Source organism: Condylura cristata, unplaced genomic scaffold (genome assembly GCF_000260355.1).
Source record: "Condylura cristata isolate star-nosed mole 26May11 unplaced genomic scaffold, ConCri1.0 scaffold00020, whole genome shotgun sequence".
In the NCBI taxonomy this organism is placed as follows: Eukaryota; Metazoa; Chordata; class Mammalia; order Eulipotyphla; family Talpidae; genus Condylura; species Condylura cristata.
Genome location: NW_004567121.1, coordinates 6,256,042 through 6,278,316, shown reverse-complemented (window position 1 = coordinate 6,278,316; position 22,275 = coordinate 6,256,042). Strand labels below are relative to the sequence as shown.

At 41.4% G+C, this 22,275-nt stretch overlaps 1 protein-coding gene across 1 annotated transcript in view; it reads right to left on the bottom strand.

Moving 5' to 3' along the window:
• SLC9A4 (solute carrier family 9, subfamily A (NHE4, cation proton antiporter 4), member 4) overlaps window positions 1-18,915 on the bottom strand; it is a 38,706-nt gene extending 19,791 nt beyond the window's left edge. The window contains exons 1-4 of the mRNA XM_004686181.1: window positions 18,660-18,915; window positions 12,805-13,268; window positions 5,422-5,681; window positions 1,015-1,232 (exon numbers count right to left, since the gene is read on the bottom strand). Coding sequence (XP_004686238.1) covers window positions 1,015-1,232; window positions 5,422-5,681; window positions 12,805-13,268; window positions 18,660-18,915 — 1,198 coding nt within the window. The remainder of the gene's footprint in view (window positions 1-1,014; window positions 1,233-5,421; window positions 5,682-12,804; window positions 13,269-18,659) is intronic.
• Between the last annotated feature and the right edge of the window lie 3,360 nt (window positions 18,916-22,275).

The window sequence follows — 22,275 nt, the reverse complement described above, 5'->3', positions numbered from 1 at the left end:
GAGTAGTTAAATGTCTGTCTCAGTCAAATAGCTAATTAGTAATAGTACTAGAATTCAATGTGAGTTTATAAATTTTCTTCCCTGTGGACCAGATACATGTATTCAAAATTAGTCTTATGGATGTTTTAGCATTTCTGCGTTCTTTTCATTCGTTTCTAAGTTCTAAAATCCACCCTAAATTAATTTAGAATTAAGATGTTTAGAATAGATTTGTTCATTTCTCCTAATTTCCCTTTGAGGAATTGACTTGAAACTACTGATCAAAGTCATTTATAAATTTTCAAATATTGATCAAAATCATTAACAAATATTGTTTCTAATCAAAAACAACACACATACTGTAGTTCAGTAATTAACTTGTTTCTAGTTTCAAAAGCAAACATGTAAGATAAATTTGCAACCTTACTAATCAAGACATCTTTTTTAAAAATTAGGCATCTTTCCCAGGAATGGTGCCAACTGCATTAAATAATGTTTTCTTTACTTATTAATACTAAACAGTTTTCAAAAGATTTATTTTCAGGTCTTTGGTTTTCTATATATCACTCATCTTTCAACTATCCACCTGTACTATTTAGGGAATGTTTTTTAACAATAATTACCTAACACAGAATATATTTGTGAGATCTCACTTTTTCTGTAACAAAAGTGTAAATGGCCACAGTTTATAACCTATATCTGATTTAAGGTGCAAGATGATACAAATTGATGAAGAAGTGAAGAGCAAGGGATAAATTTACTGAGTTATATTTAAATGTGTATATGTGAAAGCTTTTTCAATTAAAAAAAAATACTCCCTGTTCCAGCCTTGCTCAGTGCAGAACCTTATCAGTCAGTAGTTACTTTGAACTGATTGAAAGAGCAACACTCCTCATCACCCCAAGGTACTTATACTCCCCTAACCCGTAAGACCAGTTATCATCACCCATTATTTTACTTTTCATGGGAGGAAGGAATAGGGACATATTTTGAGAAGATGCAGACAGGGCACTCCTGGGCCCTGCTATCTCTTACTGATGGCTCTCCAGATCTGGCAGAAGGCTAGCGTGAAGCAGATGAAGGCCCAGTTCCACTCGTGGTTCTTCCCAACAGTGGACACACCCATGAAGATGAAGATCAGGGTCTCACTGACACTGCTCAGCATCTTCATAAAGTACTTGATGGTGGTGTAGGACGTCTGGGACACGTTTTCCTCCACATATTTTTTCATTGTCACTGCACAAGCTGTGATTCTGCAAAAGGAACAGCGTCTCACAGGGAAGCCACGAAAGGTTGCCCCTCCAGGAAAAGTTCTCCTAATTGGTGAAGCCACAGAGACATAGGCCTTGGGTTTATCCAGAAAGAACATCCTCTTGAGATGCACATGTCCCACAGGTCTTCTTTCTTCTCTTTTTCTCTAAAGGGCTTGCACAGGTGAATGCAGGGGTAAAGGTGACAGTGAATGTGTCCCCACAACAAAATGACATGTGATCCCTGCACAAATCCCAAACAGAACTGTTTCCATTTTCCTTTCCATGACCCAGTACTTTTTCAGCACCATCTCTTACCCCGTATTCTGTCTAAAGCCAAAATAAACCCAGTGCAGTGAAACAGAAAGAATAATACAGCAAGAGTCCCCTAAATGAGTATCATTTCTTACAAATTATTAAGAAAATTTTCATTGGGAGTCCAGGTAGATGACAGCAGAATGAAGACATAGGAAAGTCTCCTCCAGACACACACACACACACACACACACACACACACACAAATGGAGCCAAAACCCCTCAAGGAAAAACGGATTATTAGTATACACAATGGGTGCATTAACCTGAATAAAAGGGAAAGCAGATAAACTTTGCCAAAAGTAACGGCAGGCCACTCAAACCCACAAGAAATAGTGGCCACAGAGCACAGTGCCCAACTGCTATCGACTCAGGTACACAGCAACACTGGGCTCTTTCAACCCCTCATTGCACTGAACAAGGGGGTGCATGAGCAGTTACCCAGGAAAGAGGGTGCTGTGGGAGAGCCACAGGAGTGAGGGCACAGAACAAGGCTGATGGAGTTGCATCTGAGGCTCATAACACAGAGCCACAGCCCAAACCAGGTCTGCGTACCTGGACTTCCTTCCAGAAAAGATGACGGCCAAGCCCCAGGCTGAGCTATCTAACACAGAGAGAGAACTTTTTGAACAGGCATTTCAAATTCCTGAGACTACAAGGGGTGACCTGTTGATGCCTATTGCCCAGTCTTCTTTTAAACCTACTCCCAGCCCCTCCCTGGTACCGTCACCTGACTATTCCATCAAGTACAAAAACAACAGTTGAAAATTTATCCTTACTGACAAACACACCAATTTGAAAACCAGGGAGCAGAAGAACACAGTACAAGTGCCAGAACATAGAAACCCTAGAAGAAGCCATGACTCAGTGGAGTTGCAGGGCTTAACAGAGGTGGGGCTCGGGGCGAGTCCTGGCAGTGCTGCGGACTGTAGAGAAAACAATGGAGGACAGAGGCAAGAACAGAATAAACACAGTGAAAATATGACGCAGCTGCATGCAGAATAATGGAGCTAAGGAACACTATAGCTGATATGGAAAATACAATTGTGTGCCGTAATAGTAGAAAAATAGAAGTAATGGAGAGAATTAATGAACTTGAAAACACAATATGGGAGAACAGAAAAATAGAACAAGCTAGAGAAAAACAAGTCTAAAAAATAAAAACAGTGTCAGAGCACTCTGGGACAGCTTACAGAAAAATAGCAGCTGTATCACGGGGATCCCAGAACAGAAGAAAAGGAGAAAGGCCTAGAAAGCTTTTTTAAGGAAATAATCACTGAAAACAATTTCACTCTGGAAGTGAACCAGAAGTTGTGATCCAAGATGCCTGAAGAGCTCCAAACAAAATAATGTCAGATAGAATACATCAATACACGCAATCATCAAGCTGCCAATAACCCACCCTAGGACAGAATTTTAAAAATGTCAAGGGCAAAGGGGGTAACCTGTAAGGGAATACCAAAGGCACTATCAGCAGATTTCTCAATACAAATATTACACACATGAAAGGACCAAAAAGAGAAATTCAGAGTATTTAAAAAAAAAGACTGTCCAGCCCAGAAACTTCAACTTGTCAAGATTATCAACCAAGATGGAAGGAAGAGTAAGCAGTCACTAAAAAAAAAATGTATAGACACCAAGCTGCATATGACAGAAACCCTAGGGATTACTATAAAGCAAAACAAAACAAAACCCAAAAAAATAACAAGGCAAAGACACCAAAATTGCTTAACTTGGAGGAGGAAAAGAACAGGAGCAACGTGAATCATTAGAACCAGCCATAGACCTCTACTTCCCTTGGGTCATAGATCTGATCACATGCTCAAAGAAAAAATAATAGAAATAACACATAAGACAACAGAAATAGAATTTAAAACCATAATAGGAAGCCTTCAGAACAAATTGAAAATACAAAACAAGCCAACAAAAAACAACAAAAAAAATGACAATAAACACATATCAATAATCACCTTAAATATAAATGATTTGAACGCACCAGTTGAAAGACAGAGTAACTGAACAGATCTTAACGTGAAGGCCAACCATCTGCTGTTTACAAAAAACTAACCTTACCTACAAAGACAAGCAAAGACTTAGAGTTAAAAGTTGGAAGACAGTTATATAAGAAAAAGTCAACTCCTTCAAAAAAACCAATGGAACGGTGATGTATTTGATTAAAATAGGCTATCAATTAAAAAGGCAAAAGACATAGAAAGGCATTATACTATGAACAAGAGTCTAATCCAACAAAAAGAATTAACACACATCTAGATGCACTGAATTAGGTAGCACCAAGATATATAAGACAGCAGAGATACTGACTAGAGCATGATAATGCCAAGGATCTTAATACCCCACTCACAACAATGGACAGATCAGAAAGAAAAATGTACATAAGGAAACAACAGCTCTAAGCAGGGTCTAGGCTAAGCAAGTGTAACAGTCATCTACAAAACACTTCACCTTCAAAACTGTTGCCCTCAAACAAACCTTTTGTTTCAACTTCACATCTTCATGAAGAGACCATATCTGGGGGTGGAAGTCAACGCTCTATAAAACCAGATTGAAAATACATCTAGTAGCTTCTCTGACCACAATGCCATTGAACTAGAAACCAGCTTTAAAAAAAAAGAAAAAAAAGGAACAACTATGAATACATGCAGGTTAAGTGATATGTTGTTTAACAGCAACTGAATGAAAAAGGAAATCAAAGCAGAGATTAAAATGACATACCACGGAATAGTTCATAGCCACCAGACAGGATGGGATGTGGCCATTTTCAACAAAGTGGAGCAAATTTGAAAAAACTTAAACGCAGGAAAACAAGTCAGAATGATTGAGACACAGGTTGGACATTCATACCACAGACAACTTGATGACATCAAGCACTTCCAAACACTACCAGGCATCAACCAACATCCTAGAGGCTCTGAGGGTAAGGGTGGAGAGGGAAAAGGAACAGGTGACAGGGCTGGCGGGACAAAGGTAAGGAAATAAATTTTGTAAAAGAATAAAATTAGTATAAAAGTGGATAAATATGAAGATTCTATCCTGTGATGTGAGTACTTTAGAGTAACTAACCTTGTAAATAAAGAGGAAAGACAAGTTTTCATTTAGAATGCTTCAGGTCTAGATCCTCTTAAGAAAAGAGGAGTGAAATAATTTTTCTTTTTCTTAGTACCTTCACCCTCTTTTAGGATGGGGAAATTCTGCATTTTTTATTTAATTGAGTGGGTAGTTTTATGTAATAAAATTAAACATTTCTGTTTTAGTTAGGTATGAGGCTCTCATAGAGAAATCTATGTGATCAGATACAATAAGCCAAGTTGATATCTCTCATTCCAAGATCTACATAAACATACACACTTTACAACTATCTTCATTAGGAAAAAGAAATCTGGATTGTCAATCTTATCCCATTTACTTAGTTTCATTCCACACTGAAGAATACTGGAGAGGTGACATGGTTCGAGGGAAATTGGAGTAAAGGACACAGAAATGACAGCCCCTCGTTTCCTGCTCCCTGGCTGCAAGGTTAACTTTAAGTAATTGACTTTTCATGGAAAAAGTAATGACTGAAGGGGGACTTCAACCTTGAAGTTCTCCCAGCCCATCTTCGCATCAGCTTTTCGGAAGATTTTAAATTGACCTTAAAATTGTTCTGCTCTTCTCAGGGAAATCACCAGAAGAGAACAAACACAAAAGCCCAGGAGAGCATTTGTTTGGCACAAGACCTGAATTAGACTTTGCATAAGTTTCAAGAACCTAAATCCTTCAACAACTTTGAAGATTAGCATTAGAAGTCCAGGTACGTGTCTGCAAGGTGTGAGCCTAATTCCCTTTATTGCTACAGAGTTGGGCTTTGTTTTGTACTCACGCCAAGATGCCAGAGAGATAGAGTGTCTCTGCAACTAAATAAGACAAATAGCTGAACATGAAGACGATGAGGGGTTCAATCGCAGAGATATTCTGAGTAAAGCGTGTGATAAATGCAGAAATGAATCCAAAAATGATGCCGAAAAGTACTCCACCAACTCCCACAATAATGAATCGGGCACATCCCGCCAAAATGTCAACAGGTTCTATGTCTTCGAATTTATGCATCTTTGTGAAGGCAATTAATATGTTGTATAAGACCTAGGCAAAGAAAAGATGAAAGAAAGAAAATTAACATGAATTAGAAATGAGAAACATTTTACACAGACTTTTAGCTTTGTCTCTTGCTTTGTGTCCCTCTGTGGACACTAAGGGAGCAATTTTCCCTGCTTTTTCTTGGTTTCTGGTGGTTGTTGGCAAGCCGTGGCTAAGGGTGCGTCACTCCACTTCCTGCCACCTTCTTCAAGTCCTGCTCCCTGTGTGTGGTGTGTGTCTCCTCTGTGTTCTCACCACTATTTTTCTTATAAGGACACTCAGCTTAGATCTGGAGTTGAGGTTGAGCTTAATTTGACTAAATGTATCTGCAAACAACTATTTCCAAATACAATCACATCCTAAGGTTCAGATGGATTTAAATTGGGGGGGGGGGAGGGTGACATGGAGGATGACACTATTGATTCTAGTCAAGCTTCTATAAAACAATTTTTTCAGTGAAATTAGTTGGTGTTATAGATTAACTAATTTTAATGGTATATTTCAGGGAACAAATAATTTCATTTTGAATTTCACAAGGGGCTTATTTATGACTTGTCCTCCCAATGGATTACATGTTTCATTAAAAGCCTAGAGCATATAAATCTCTTATATGTCCAGTACATCTGGACATATGTATGTGATATATAACCACCTGGATAATATCTAACTGCTTGGGTACTGACCATATATTACAAAGCTGTTATACTACTGGTCTATTTTATTCACCAAAAGAAGGCCATCGTCAAGAAAACTTTGGCTGCATTTGAAAGAAAATTGTGACTTAAGAGCTCAAAATGAATTCAAAATAATCCTAGTGGCCGTATTCTGTTTCAGGGAGTTTAATTCAGTTTCACCATTTATCTAACCTAGAGCAACCTACTTATTCATCTTAAAAGCCCCAGGGTTTTCACCTTTGGAATTCTACTCACATCTAAGGAGTGAAGCCAATTTGCAAGATCCAGAAAAGGCAGATTTAAGTGAGGGTAATGGGTTCTGGCAGCTTATTTGACTCTCGAACCAGAGACTCTCAACTCCTCGAAATTAATTGAGACTCAAGGATTTGCATGTTGTTGCCAACAAGGAAAATTCTTTTGCACTGCTCTCCAGATTACAAGGAACCTGACCCAAGGACCTGGGAAAGTCAATCAGATCAGCTGTATGACTTTGCCAAGAAGATGCATGGCAGTTTCAGAAGTTAAAGTGATACACATCGTTAGGAAGACTACATTTACAGAGGCAATTCATGCACAACAAGCAAAAACAGCTTATCTTTCAAATTGCCAAGCTCTGAATATCATTATAATACTAAAGGATTTTATTTGATTTCAAATCACACTGTGTATGTATTGTTAACCTTTGGAGGGGAAATCTCAGCCAATGCTACATCTCAAACATGACCAGAACACTAATAGAGAACAAGGTTAGATTTACCCCCTTTATTCAGTGTGGAAGTGAAATATTATAATATATATATATTTGTTTTTGTCCCCATTTCCTGACACAATATTCTTAAAAACAATATGATTTCCTGAGTGATAAGGGGGGGGGGGAAGGAGTGTCTTTGGTATTCATAATGAGCACTTTTCAATTATCCCTGACTTTTTTTGCTAATGGGATGGCTCTTGTGGCCTCAAGTAGATTCCAGTTGCCAGAGAAACCAACCAGCTTATTAGAGGATTGTAACTTTGAGCCCTATCCTACCCCCAAAGAGAGAGGGCTGGATGTTTAGTTCAATAACAAATTAATCAATCATATCCATGTAAAAGAACCTCCATAAAGACCTAAAAGATGAAGTTTGGAAGGTTTTCAGGTTGGTGCTGGGAGGTGGTGTACCTGGCGGGGGCTTAGGAGTTCTGCACCCCTAAGCTCACATCTTACTCTATACATCTTCTTCATTTGACTGTTTCTGAGTTACACCCCTTCTATTAAACGAACATTCAGAAGTAAACTATTTTCCCGAGTTTTGTAAGCTGTTCTAGTAAATTATTAACCCAAAAAAAGGGAACCCCTTGCTTTTCAGTCAGAGGTATGGATGACCCAGACTTATGATTGGTGACTGAATTGCAATCTGGTGACAGTCCATGGAGTCTTTTAATTCTACATAGCTCATGTCAACACTGAATTAATTTGTGGGACATTCAGTTGGCATCCAAAATGGGAGAATTGGCTGGTGAAGGAAAGAACACCACTATTTGTTATCAAACCCAGTCCTTCTAGATTTTCGGAGAAGCTGTATCCCATAGGCATACTGCTTATAATACTGATTTCTGGGTTCCCCAGAGTCAGGGAGTGGGACCGAAAGTTTCAAGTCTTTAATCACAAGCTTAGTTCCTCTGGCAACCAGCCCCCATCCTTGTTACCTAAGAGTTCTCCTAAAGTCACCTCCTTACAAAACAAGAGAAACCTTTATGCTTCTCATTGCTTAGAAATTCCAAAGGTTTTGAAGTTTCTGTGCCAGGAACAAGATGAAGACCAAATATATATTTCTTTTTCTAAATCATAATATCATAGACACCAAACATTTAGACTAGGCTCACTTGGTGTCAGGCACTATTTTAAATGTCTTATGTGTATCAACTCAATTTCTCCCCCATAAATCTGATTTCTATTTTACAGGATAAAAATTGAGGACCAGGATGGCTAATTAACTCACTTAAAGTCAAACAGCTTGCAAGAAAATGAACCAGGACTTGAACTAAGGTATATAGCCTTTCTGTTCATTCTCTTGGCCACAATTCACTGCCTCTTCAATAGGACTTTACTACAGCTAGGCCCCATTGGAGGTAAGAAAATATAAACCAGAGGGGCCCCTCCCTGGTGACTCAACAGGTTAAAGCATAGCACTATGAAGCTAGCAGCAGCCACTTCAGCACGAGTTCTATCCCCGGCCCACATGGCACAGCAGACCTCTCTGTCTCACCCACTGCTCCCCTCAGCAGTGTATTTCATCAATCTGCCTGTTCTGCTCCCCAATCTGTCTCTGGTGAATCCTCTCACTCTCCCTGCACCTCTGACCTGTACCTAATTGTGTATGCATAAATAAATCTTAAAAAAAAAAAAAGAAAAAGAAAAAGAAAATATGTTTTGTTTTTTTCTGGCAAGCTGCTCTTTAGGGTTCCAGTTTGGTTTGAATGTGCCATGATGTCTTCACAACCAGCAGGATCCACAATTGTCCTTCTTCCCTCAAGTGATTGCCTGACAGGCTAGATGCACGTGGTTCACCTTCATGCACCCCAGGCCAGAACAACACCAGCACAGCAAGGTGCTCCTGTCTCAAAGGGTAATAAAGAAGGACACAGGGATTCATTTCTCCTGACAAAGGATTCTGTTCCAACTCACTTCTCATGTTTGAGTTCAGGGAACAATTCTAAAGTTCAATAGAAGCAGTTGTCTTGGACAGAGAACACCCCAGTTTTCTCATAGCCTTCCTGACAAATCCAAATTCAAATGGAGAGCTACTCTTGGGGTCAGTATGGAAGCTATGGCCACTGGACACTAGCTGACCCCAAAGCAGCCTCATTATTACCTCATTCATCCATCCATTCACTCATTCACTCACTCTTCATGCAGGATGCATTCCAGCTGACAGTTCTTAGTAGCCCCTGAAACACTCAGTGCTACATTGTTAAGTCCCATGATGATGGCGGGAGCTGCTGAGACACAGATCAAGGAAATCAACAGGTAACCAATCAGCAAAGATACTGATGAAGGGATGGAAAGAGGAAAGGTTAAGAGTTCTAAAGGGTTGGTAAACTGTGCTTAACACCAGCAGCAGGAGTGCTACTGAGTAGAATGCAAAGGACAGTTATGTTGATTATCCCGAAGAAGGGAAGTGCTGATTGGGGGAGCTCAGTTTTCACGGCATCTTTTAAGAAATGTTGAGATGCATAAACAAATTATTCATAATGAATAATTACTTCTCTGAGTGTTGATGACTTTAAAATAAAAATAAGAATGAAGAAATTTTGGCACACAGAGTTCTGACAATTTAACTGAGAACCAAAGGATGAAGGACCAGTACTGTGATTGAGCCCAGAGGTCCCCATGCTTGTACCTCCCAGATCTGTGGGGGGTGGGCAGACGGCGGGGATGGGTGGGGACACAGCCTTGTTGGTATCTCATTGTTGCTTTTCAGGTCATTGATTTGAATGGTCACATTTAAAATTAATGGATGTTCAGAGCAAGCTAGGATGATATGAAGATAACAGCCATCACCATCAGCTCAATTTTACAGCAATGAGACAGAGACAGAATCTTTCCTCCAGCCACAATTCACACTCAGTCGAGTGAGCCACTTCTGTTTTGGAGGAAGAATACTGCGCACACTATGAAATGGACATGTGGGTTCTCTCCTACCTTTCCTCTCCCATGAGCTGAAAATTCAAAAGTCTAAAAGAAAAGAGAATGGAATGAGCACACTGTCTGGTGTGGACTGGCCAGGCAGGATGGCCTTGTTCATTTATTTTATCTTACTCTTGTCTGATTTATTTATCTTTGGAATGTGGCTATAACTCATGGCTACAGTAAACAATAAGATTTTGAAAGAACAAGTAATGTAGAGTGACCGCTTATAGGGTGGGTAAGACTGTCCAGGACACTTACTCCATGGAACATTTCCTCCTGCTCTGATCTTGCCCGGAGGGTTTGTCTAGGGACACTAGTTATCTTTTCAAAGCTGCTTGGGTTGGGTTGGGTCTCTGCTACCTTTTCCTGTTACGAGCATATCCTGGTGATGAGAATCATAACCTAAAATATGTGGTAAAAAGAAGTGATGGGACAAGGGCCCCAGAGACTCAGATTCATTGATATTTCCACAGTTCTGGAGCTGCCCTTTCCCTTTAGTGAGAAAGCAGCTTTTTCGGGGATGAAGGTCAGTAGAGTTGTCACATCTAACCCACAAATCACAGGTCCCTTTCTAGATGACTCAAGCTTTCCGTTGAAAACGCATGTTTGCGACTGCCCCTCGGAAGGTTCCTTCCTCAATGAAAGGGCAAGTTCAAGCCCTTCGCTCAAAATACAATTGGACACATAAAATACTAGTTGCTTTCAAATGGCTTTCTAAATCTGGCTCCGCAGCTCCTCTGGTTTCATATGGGGACACAAAGATGCCCAGCACACACTTAATATTCACTGGACTGCGGGTGACCACAGGTTAACCTGGGGGTGCATGTGGGCAACACCCCTAGAACCGCTGCTACAGCGACTTGGCCTGTGGAGGTCACAAGTGCCCTCAGCAGATGCTCTGGTCACTCAAACGTTATACTTTTATTTGAAATTATCATTAAAAAAATGTCCAAGTGGGCCCTCCCTGGTGGCACAGCGGGTCAAAGCACAGCCCTGGGAAGCTAAAGCCACTTCCGCATGAGTTCGATTCCCGCCTGCCACGGAGGTGACCACATGGCGAGGCAGACCTCTCCTGACCCGCCCGCTGCTGCCCTCAGCAGTGTGCTTTGTCGCTCTGCCTGTTCTGATCCTGGTGAAGCCTCTCACCACTCCTGAGCCTCTGTCCTGTACCCCAGTTCTGTATGCACAAATAAATAAATATTTTTTTAAAAAAATGTCCAAGTGGAAGCAATTAAACTTTGGGAAAGTCAAACAAATATTGCTTACAAAGAAACCCCAAGCAGAAGCCAGGCTGTGATGGCACTAGGTCTGAAATCCAGAGAAAATCCAGGGAGAAGTCAGGGTTTCAAAGGCAAAAAGAATATTTCTTGAAAAGAAATTTTATGGATTATAGAGATCTTGAAGAAGAAATTGTCATTCTGTGGACATGCATGAGATGGCATGTAGAAAGTTGTTTCAAGATATTTCTGATAATTATGAAGGAAAGATGGAGTAATTACCTCAGATGGGCTGCATGAGATGGCCTTGATTTTGTCACAGATAAGCTCTCTTTGGAATTGGTCAGCAGTGGGGTTCCTACCTTTACCCCAAAGAGTTTGGATGTAAGTGAAATAAGATGGTCTTTGAGACTGTGAAATGACTGTGGACTGTGAAGTGGAAGTGTCATTGCTCAGAGGAGCTGCCTTAACAAAACCAGAAGCAGGAAAGTGTTTAAAGAAAGAATAGGTGCAGGTGCCAGTCACTCAATCCCTGGCAAATCTTCTCACTCCCTCCTCACACATATCTCTGGCCTGCATCCCAGTTCTTGTATGCATAAATAAATAAAATCTTTTTTAAAGAAATGAAAAGAAAGAAAGAATGGTGGAGAAAGAGAAGTGGGCAGGTCTCAGAAGCGATCTTGCTAGTCTGAGGACAGGTGCAGTCTTTTTGTCATTTTATTAATAGTGAAACTGAACAATGGAATGGGCTAGACACGGACATTCCATGATTCAAGAGACAAAGACATCGCAGGGCACCATGTGTTGTTCTGCCCTTTAAGTTTTCTTCAGCTTTCCTCCCAACAAAAGTGTTTCTTTCATACTTTCCATCTGAGTTATGGACCTGAGATTGGTCTACAAGCTAACACATTTACACAAATCCACTGTCACTGTCATCTATCCTAGCTTTTATTTAGCTTTATCATTCAATGCAGCACACACACACACACACACACACACACACGGAATAAGAGTGATGTCTAATGAATGAACAAAAAAAGCTATTGCTTGTCCTAGATGAAAACCCAGAAGAACTTCAGCAATAGATTCTGCTCAGTGAATTCAAAGTTGCATACATAACTGGGGTATAGGCTAGAGGTCCAAGGCAGTGAAAAGATTCACCAGAGACAGAGTGGGAGCAGAACAGGCAGATTGACGAAGTACACTGCTGAGGGGAGCAGTGGGCAGGTCAGGAGAGATCTGCCGCACCATGTGGGTCACTTCCTTGGCTGGGGATTGAACTCATGCTGAATTGGCCTTGGAGCTTCGTAGTGCTGCGCTTTAACCCATTGCACCACCAGTGGGTCCCTCTTTCTCTTTTTGTGGAAGCAAGTTGGTTAGTGAATGACAAGCAACATTAGTGAGCAATTTATGATGAACATGATCCTAGGAGACCAGAATTTGGGCCACAATCATTGGCCAAAGCCTATGGCTGTCCTGCTACTATTAGGTCATGCTCAGCCCTCTCCATGAGCCCCAAGGTCAGACTCCTTCCCTGGAGCCACCCTTTATCTCCCTGGGGAGCTCACCACGCTAATGCCATCATTGAGCAGGGCCTCCCCGAAGATCATCATGTAGAGCTGTTCATTCACACGGGCCTCCTCAAACACAGCCAACACAGCCACGGGGTCCACAGCTGAAATCAAACTGCCAAACAGCAGGTTCTGAAGCAGGTTGACGTCGGTGAGGCCAAAGGCCTTGATCTGGCAGATGAGGTACAGGGACAGTCCAATGCCAAAGGCATTGATCAGGGCCCCCAGGCCTGCCCACCACAGGATGGAGCCGATGTTCTCAAAGAAGGGTCTGGTGGGCATGAAGTAACCGCCCTCCAGAACAATGGGTGGAAGGAGATACAGGAAGTAGATGCTCGAATCCATGACGGGAGGTGATTTGTGGTCAGTACCAAAGATGATGGCACCCACTAAGGCGCCAACAATGATGAGGAGGCAGCTTTCTGGCATGAGGCCTGGTAGTCTGTGGTAAAGATGGAAGCCTGGGGAAAAGTGGAGAACCACATTTAGGTGTTAGCAAATAAAGTGGCTAGAGCCACTAATATAGCAGGAGATGGGTGCAACTAAGGTCCTTTAAAGCCAGGTATATGGGGCCTTAGGTGAGCTAATTGGCATCCTTGAGCCCCAGTACCCCATCGGTAGTAGGAAAATCCATGTTGAGGGGGCTTTGAACAAGACAGGACTACTCAAGGTGCCAGCCCAGTGCAGCTGTCAGGGTAGTGTCAGTCACCTGTCTACTCCCCCCAACTCTTGCTCTTCCAGCTGAGTGGAGAGGAGGGAAGGTGAAGCCCTTCCACTCTTGTGCAGTATCTACCACTAAGGCTCATATGGAGGTTTTCACTGTCACCTAAATCTCAGCTTGCTGCCAACTTACCTCCCATCATTTCCCTCTCAACCAAATAAATAAATTAAAATTAAAAGTCCTTCATTTTATTTACTTTATTTGACCAATTACATTGCCACTGGTCAGCCACTGAAGAGGGAAATCAAGCCCTTTCATGAAGCCTCCTCCATTGCCTTTACCACTTCATGTACTTAGCGCTCTCTTTCACCAGTTTCTTCAGTGGCCCCTAGATTCGGTCCCCTCCTTGCCAGATTTGTCACTGCCATATATTTTTTTTAAAGATTTATTTATTTATGTTTACAAAACTGGGGCACACACCAGAGGTGTGTTGGGTGAAAGGATTCACCAGAGACAGAGTGGGGAGCAGAACAGGCAGATCAACAAAGTACACTGCTGAGGGGAGCAGTGGGCAGGTCAAGAGAGGTCTGCCACACCATGTGGGTCAGCTCCCTGGTAAGGGATCGAACTCGTGCTGCCGTGGCTTCAGAGAGCTTCATAATGCGGTGCTTTAACCATTGAACCACCAAGGAGAACCCACTGTCTTTATTTAAGGTCCTTTTTGCCCTAGTCATGGCCTGGGCTTTCTAATTTCTAGTCTTCCCCCTCCTGTTCCACATCCTGCTGCCAGATGATTCTATACCTTGTGTTTCTCATTGTCTCATTTCCCACCAAAGCATCTCATGGATTTTAAGCTGAGGGTATTTGCTAAGCATCTTTCTGTCAAACCCAACTCACCAGTAAGTACTGTGAGGTGAAGTACCAAGCATGTTTTCTACAATTGCAATTGCTAACAAAATGTTGGGAACAAAACATTAACAAATAAGAATAATGCAATATATGTGCATGGAGTGCATATTAAATATGCCAAAGTAAAATGAGCTCAGATTATAGTGGGACCCCACTGGGCCTATCTACAAGTCAATAACCCATACCCTGCTGTCTTCTTTATCTTCCCTAGCACCAAGCTGTGTGTTCCTTTCTTTTTCTCTGATAGTGTTATTGCTGCTTGGAGAGTTCTTTTCCTCAACCTATTTAGATCCTGCTTAACCCTTGAGATTAAGCTTTTCCAATGTCTTTTCAAGGAAATACCAAGTCTTCTCTGAATTGCTATAACATTTTATCTGTACTCCTCTAAGAACAATGATCCCTTTCTACTAGATTTTTGTGCATGGGTTTTCTCATCTACTAATGTCTAATTGTCTTTAGTTAGAGCAAAACGATACACTTCTTTAGACCTCCCCAAAACGATACACATCTTTAGGAGCTTAGACCATAAATGTTGGTCTACTTGCTGAAAGAATCTGCAAGTGGGTAAAAGAATAAATGATATTAAATGTTCATCAAAAAAGCTTTAACATGGGAAATAGAAGTTGAGCAGATTGTCAAAGTTCACTAGTAGTGCTTGTATAGATGAACAACAGAATGGAAAACATTTTACCTGGACAACTTCAAGAGGTGAAAAAAGGAGGTAAGAATGGCTCAGGCATATATTTGGAATTCCTTGTAGAGGCCCATCTGGCTGGAGCAAATTTTTAATTGGACAGAGTATTGGAAAAAGAGTTGAAGAAAATTTTGATCTAAGTAATGAAGGTCTATGGGGAGTCATCGAATGCTTCATGGAGATATTTTAGGTTTCTAAAGAATACATGAGCTTCCCTGACCACAACTTTGAGCTTTTTTTCATTCACTGTCAGCTGACAGGTTAATACGTGTAGTGTGATTAGGGTCAAGAGACATTAGTCCAAACCACATGCCGGCTCACTGGCCTCTTCAAGACTCCTGCTCTCTGGATTTCCTAATGACAACTTTCTCCTTCCCTTTCTCCCATCCTTCTTCTCTTCTTCCCAAGAGAGCATATTTTAAACACTCTTAACTTTCAATACATGAAGGAAGTGAAAGTGCCCATAGTGTAATTTTCTTAGCACCTGTCTCTCAGTTTGTTCTTGCTTCTAGGAATAAAGTTTCTTGAAATGGATCCAACGTGACTTAAGTTAAACTGTGCCCACAAAGAAGTAATAGGAAGAAGCTTCATGCCTGTGAGCAGGGCACTGTAAAGGGAAATACCTTGCATTTCACATTTTGCAACATTTCTCTCCTTCAGGAATAAATGATAGGATCAGTCACCTTGAGACTTTACGGTTCCACTGCCTGCACCTTAAATGGTCACAGATAACAAGTCCCTGCCTAAAAGTCGAAGATGGCCCCATGGTTCCAATTAGTGGCTCAAGAAATGTTCTCTAATGTTCCAAGCAGTAGAAGAGAAATAAAAGATTAACCACACAATCTGTATTGAATTTGTGTTATCTTTGTTCTAGAAAATCTTTGCTTTGTACATGCATTGCTGGATGCTTAGGACTGAGGGTATTCTATACATTAAATAACATATGCTTTTTCAACAAAGATGCCTCAAGAAAACTGGTAGGGGAGAAAAAAAATGTGTACCAAAGAGTGCTAGACACACCTGTACTTTGAGAACACCTGGTCGTCTCCACATATTGCATGGGCACTCTTTATAAGTTTGTCTTGGTAGAATAACTGAATAAAAGAATGGATAACAATAATGACAACACTACTTTTGATTATTGATTTCTTCAGTGTTAAACATTTATGTCTCTTTTCTTCTTTGTTTCGGGGGAATGATCCACTATGTAGTAAGCCACAAGCCCAGTTCTTAGCACATCGTAAATATTCAATACCTATGGCTTTTTTTTTTTTCATATGGACTATAAAAAAAAATTAAAAAAAAAAAAACCTTCATTCATGCCTCTCTGGGTGGCACAGAGGTTGAGTCTCAGCGCTATCAGGCTTTCAGCAGCCAGTGTAACACACATCCTGTCCTGGCCAGGGAGCTGACCCACATGGCGCAGCAGACCTCTCTTGTCTCGCCCGCCGCTCCCCTCAGCAATACATTTCAGTGGATCCACCTATTCTGCTCCCCACTCTGTCTCTGGTGAATCCTCTCACCCTTTCCATCTCTTGCCTATACCCCAATTCTTATATACATAACTAAAGAAAAATAAATCTTTAAAAAAACTAAAAATACTTCATTCTTCAAGACTAACAATTATAAAATTGCATTGAAATAAGCATGACCCAACTGATAACCTATTTGAATTTTCTTTATCTAAACTATGTTAAATTATGTCAACTCTGGGTCCTCCCTGGTGCGCAGCACTACGAACATAGCAGCAGCAGCTTCAGCACGAGTTTGATCCCCAGCCAGGGAGCTGACCCACATGGCACAGCAGAGTTCTCCTGACCTCCCCACTGCTGCCCTCAGCAGTGTGCTTCATCAGTCGGCCTGTGCTGCTCCCACTCTGTTTCTGATGAATCCTCTCACTGTCCTTGCACCTCAGGCCTATACCCCAGTTCTATATTCATAAATTAATAAAAAATAAAATAAAATAATAAAAATGAATAAAAAATTGTATCAGCACTACTCAAGAACTCATTTAAGCCAGAAATTCTATAAACTATAGTGTCTACATAATCCTCTAAACATCTAAATGCCAAAATCTGAGAACATACAATACTTCTAAAGAACAATCTGTGTAATGTTTGTATAGAACCAAGATAAAATGCATCCTTTCTTCATTGAGATGTATACTGATGAAGAACTTAAGACTCTCATCAAAAGAGGCCTTAGGAAAGAGAGAGTAGGACTAACTAGTCAGTGGCAGATGTGCTCTCTGTTTCTCAGGGGAGCTTCCTCTACCACGTGCAGAGGGAACGTGTGGGTGGGCACAGAAGCTCTAATACTGCTTACAAAGGCAATTCAAGGATCATATAAGCTCATGAAAGGTGTTAGCCCCCTAACTTTGAATGCGGAATGACTTCAGAAAGCTGTTTTCACTTGAGCACTGCTTAGAAACAATGTGAAATACTTTTTGTGATTTAATTGCTAGACAAAATGCACAAGAGTTCTTCAAACTAATAATTTCCATGCAATGTTCACACCTCAGTAACTCAGAATGAGTAGAAGTTACAGAGGAGCACCTAATAAACACACCAGTGCCTCCACCATGCTGGAAAAATTAGATGACGAGGTAGAGACCATGGTCCTGATGCCTAGGAGTTAACTGACAGATCTCACAGCTGACTCCATATTTCACAAGCATCCAAGAGGAGAAATATAAATGAGCATGACCATGCTTCATAGATTCTATTAAGGCCCATTGTCTACTCAGGTAGCAAAGTTCATAAATGAGGTAAATCAGGTTTTTGATTTACCTCTGTGATTGATTAATCACAGAGATAAACATGTCCATTTTCCACTTTAGAATAAGCTGGTTTTCAGGAGACAAGTAGGTAAAGTTAGGGATGAAATGATCACAGAGTTTAAACCATCCCTTTGGTGTCTGGCACAAAGAACACTTGATAGAATTTAATCTATTAAATTGAATTCCCTTTATTTCATAATGTAAACCAGAGGTACCCCACTGGCTCTGCTTGGCTCCAGGACAAATCAATACTTTACTGACAGATACCATCTCACCTGCCCCCACAACCCACTGTCGAGTGACATAAGAGTTGCCTGTGGTTACCGTGTTCCTTGCTTTCTGTTAATTTGCAAGAAGCACACACCACTTTTGAAGAATAAACAATGAGAGCCATTGACGAGCCCCACAGTTACATGTCCAAGAATAAAAGAAGAATGGTTTTCAGAAGAAGCATTACGTGGTTTCTGAAATTTCCAATGGGCATCAATCCCAGGTCTATTTGCCTTACTCTGTATTTTTTAAGGCATAAAAGTTGATTTTACATGCCAAATAATGTCACATGTTCATCATCCTGCAATGAGAAGTATGCTTTTAAGTCTCAAAGAACAATTCAGAAGCATTCAATGTCTTTACATTTAAAAAAAAAAAAAAAAAAAAAAACCCTGACTTGTCCTTAACCAAAAGGAATGGAACTTTTTATGAAATAAATGTAGCAATTAAAATTCATTTAGTTTACCATATGCAAGGCATCTTTACATACTTTAGCTCTTGCAAGATATAACTCCCACAGCAGGTATCTGGGGACTTACCTATTTTTGCAAGAGAAGCTAGAAGTATCCAGAGGGTGACCTCATAAGGAATTTGCACGTAGTCATAATCCAGCGCAAAGACAGCTATCTTCCCATCTGGCTGGGAGCTGGCAGCAGCTAGCCGAACATTAAGTTCATGCTGGGCAGTAGAATTTGTGGATTCAGTCAAATCAGGAGCCACTTCGGAACACTTGAGGATCATTAGCAGTAGCAGCCAACTCCAAGAACCACAAGGTACCCACCTCTGAAGAGCCATGCTGTGGGCTTCGCCTCCCTCTGTGCAGTGTTTGCCGCATCTGACTACAGGAGGGTTGTTAGCCAGCAGCACCAACCACCGGGGTCAAAGGTAACGTACGTGAGGTCTTTAGGTCATTCCCAGAGGAGTCCAAGCATGGCTTTGACTTCTGAGTGTAGATGTTCTCAACTCATCTGTAAAGGATTCGTGTTCAGGAAACTCAGCTTCGGGCTCCAATGCAATCATTCAATAGACTAGTGAAAGGCCAGGGAGCTAGCTGGGAACCTCCATCCGAGCATGAATTGAAGAGCTTTTTAGGTAGGGCAAAAGTATCTCTTCATTCAGAGTTGTTTTCTCACTTCACTGCACACTGGTTTCATCTTGTGAGTGAAAATTTCAAAGAACATTTCAAAGGGTGTTCATTCCAGATCGCACTGAAGGCCTTCTAACCGGGAAGAGAAGCTGGTCTCTACCAGTAAGGAGTTACCTGGCCTGTACCTGCTTCTTCTCTCCTCCCCCTGCTCCCTCACTTGTTTTGAATGGCCAATGCTGCAGGTAGACTACGCTTGAGCTACGCTTAATTATTTGCTCCAATTTGACGGTTGTAATGAAATGCGGTCGCTGGGTGTTTTCCAGAGGTTGCGCTGCTGACACCTAGTGGACAGCCACAATACCACACCTTGGCATGATCAGTCATCAATCGTTCAGGCGACCCAACCCCAGGCTCTTTTAAAGAGGGAAGAAGAACTATTAACAATCATTCCAGAACGTAAGCATACATTAAGACTCTCCTGTCAAACAGTGTCATATGGACTCTATAAATGAGGAAGTTGGAGGAGGTGAAAGAGGAGGAAGAAGGAAGAGATGCATAGGGGAAGAAGGGACAGACGGAAGGAGGCGGGGAGAAGGAAGCGGAGAACCAAGGCACATTGAAAACAATGGAACATTTAGCTAGAAATTGCTGGAGTCTAAAACTGGTGTGATCTTACCAGACAATAGGCCATCTATATAGAAGCCTAACGGGAGATCAGTGGAAAATTCAAAGACAATCCTGTTAAAATCAAAGTCACTGGGCTCTCCCTGGTGGCGCAGCCGGTTAAAGCACCACATTATGAAGCTCCCGGAAGCCACTGCAGCACGAGTTCCATCCCCGGCCAGGGAGCTGACCCACATGGCACGGCAGACCTCTCCTGACCCGCCCGCTGCTCCCCTCAGCAGTGTACTTAGTCGATCTGCCTGTTCTATTCCCCACTCTGTCTCTGGTGAATCTTCTACCCACCACACCTCTGGCCTGTACCCCCAGTTCTATAAACAAAAATAAATAAATCGTTTTTAAAAATCACTGTCACTAACACCGTCCTGTGCAAGCAGTGAGAAGCACAAGCTCTATAGCAGGCAAGTGTGACTGGGAGGTTCCTTCTATTCAGCTCCACTGATGGGATTGAAGATCCACTCCAGACACAGCAGATCAAGAGCCTTGGGCCCGGGTAACTGGCCCCGGTGAGGTGCTAAAGCAGGAGAGGGGCCAGGGAGACCAGGAGCCACTGCCCTGCCTATCACTCCATCCATAAAGCCACGGTCCCATTGACTTTTATTTAGATTACCTGGGAAATTCAAGAGTAAGCCCCCTATCAAAAACAGTGGAGATTTAGGTAGTGAGCGAGTTAAGAAAGGCTGGTTACTCATAATAGCAAAGAGTAAAAGGGGCAGGCCACCTAAAATTTTAGCCAAAGAACTAGAGGAAGAACCAACTGAGGAGAACATTACAGTATTAGGGAAGTGTGGAAGACTAGCCTCAAACACTTGCCCACCAGAGGACCTCGGGTTAATTGTGTCTAACTGTGGAGCCATTTATGACCCAAGGCATTTTGGAAACAAAAGACCATTCAGCTAGAAATTTCTGGAATCTAACAACTGTGGAATCAGTGGACAAAATAGACCATCTAGCAGGTCAATAGGAAGATCGGTGAAAAAGTCAGAGAACCTCCTAGAGCTATACTCTCTTTGGGTATTAAGGAAGAAAGTGGGGGTTATGTGTATGCCCACGACTTCACTGACTGAGGGCAGATAAGAAAGTCTGAAATGGGAAGTAGCATTCAGGAAACTGGCCTGCCAAGTAGCTATACAAAGTAATAACTGGAGTTAAAAGAGGAAGAAGATTCAGTATCAAGGTTTGCTACAAGATGTCATTTTAAAATGCCCAGTTTTTAGCCAAAGGAAACTGTAAGACTATATGTGGACTACACAAAAATATACATTTAGGGCCTTCCCTGGTGGCACAGCAGGTTAGAGCACTGCACTGCGAATCTAAGCCAAGTTTTAGCCACCTCAGTGCAAGTTCGATCCCTGCCCAGGAGTTGACCAACATGGCACAGCAGTCCTCTCCTGACCCACCCGCTACTCCCCTCAGCAGTGTACTTCATAGATCTGACTGTCCTGCTCCCCACCCTGTTTCTGTGAATCCTCTTGTCATCCCTGCACCTCTGGCCTGTACCCCATTTCTGTATGCATAAATAAATAAAATATTTTTTAAAAAAGAAAATATACTGGCCCTCCCTGGTGGTGCAGCGGGTTAAAGCACAGCACAAAGAAGCTTAAGCCACTTCCGCATGAGTTTGATCCCTACCTGCCCTAGAGGAGATCCACATGGCGCAACAGACCTCTCCTAACCCGCCCGCTGCTCCCCTCAGCAGTGTACTTCGTCAATCTGCCTGTTCTGCACTCCACTCTGTGTCTGGTGAATCCTCTCACCCTCCGCATCTCTAGCCTGTACCCCAGTTCTGTACGAATAAATAAATCTTAAAAAATATATATATATATACTTTTAGATCGAAAGATACCAGATAAATCATGTGATAACAGAACTGGAGTGGCTACATAAAAACAAAAAATTGTGATAATGAAGAAATTGTTATTATAAATAAAAGAGGAATTCTATTAAAATAAAAGAGTTATTTCATTAAGCAGATAGAACAATTATAAAAATACATATATCTGGTGGTATTTACCCAGGAATGGAAAGTTAGTTTAATATCTAAATGTCATTTAACATTATTGTCATATCAGTAAACCGTAAGCCATTTCAATCAACTGGGAAAACACGTTTGATAAAATCTACCACTCTTGATTTGCAGAATACTCAACAGACTAGGAATAGAAAGAGTACTCTCATCATGATAAAGAGCATCAAAAAATTTCATAGCTAACAACATACTTAATGGTGAAAATTAAATACTCTTCTTATAAAGTAAGGAATAAGACAAAGATAAACACTTTTGCAACTTCCATTAAAAATTCTATCAGGAAAAAAAAAAAATTCTATCAGGGCCCTCCCTGGTGGCGCAGGGTTAAAGCACTGCACAAAGAAGCTCAAGCCACTTC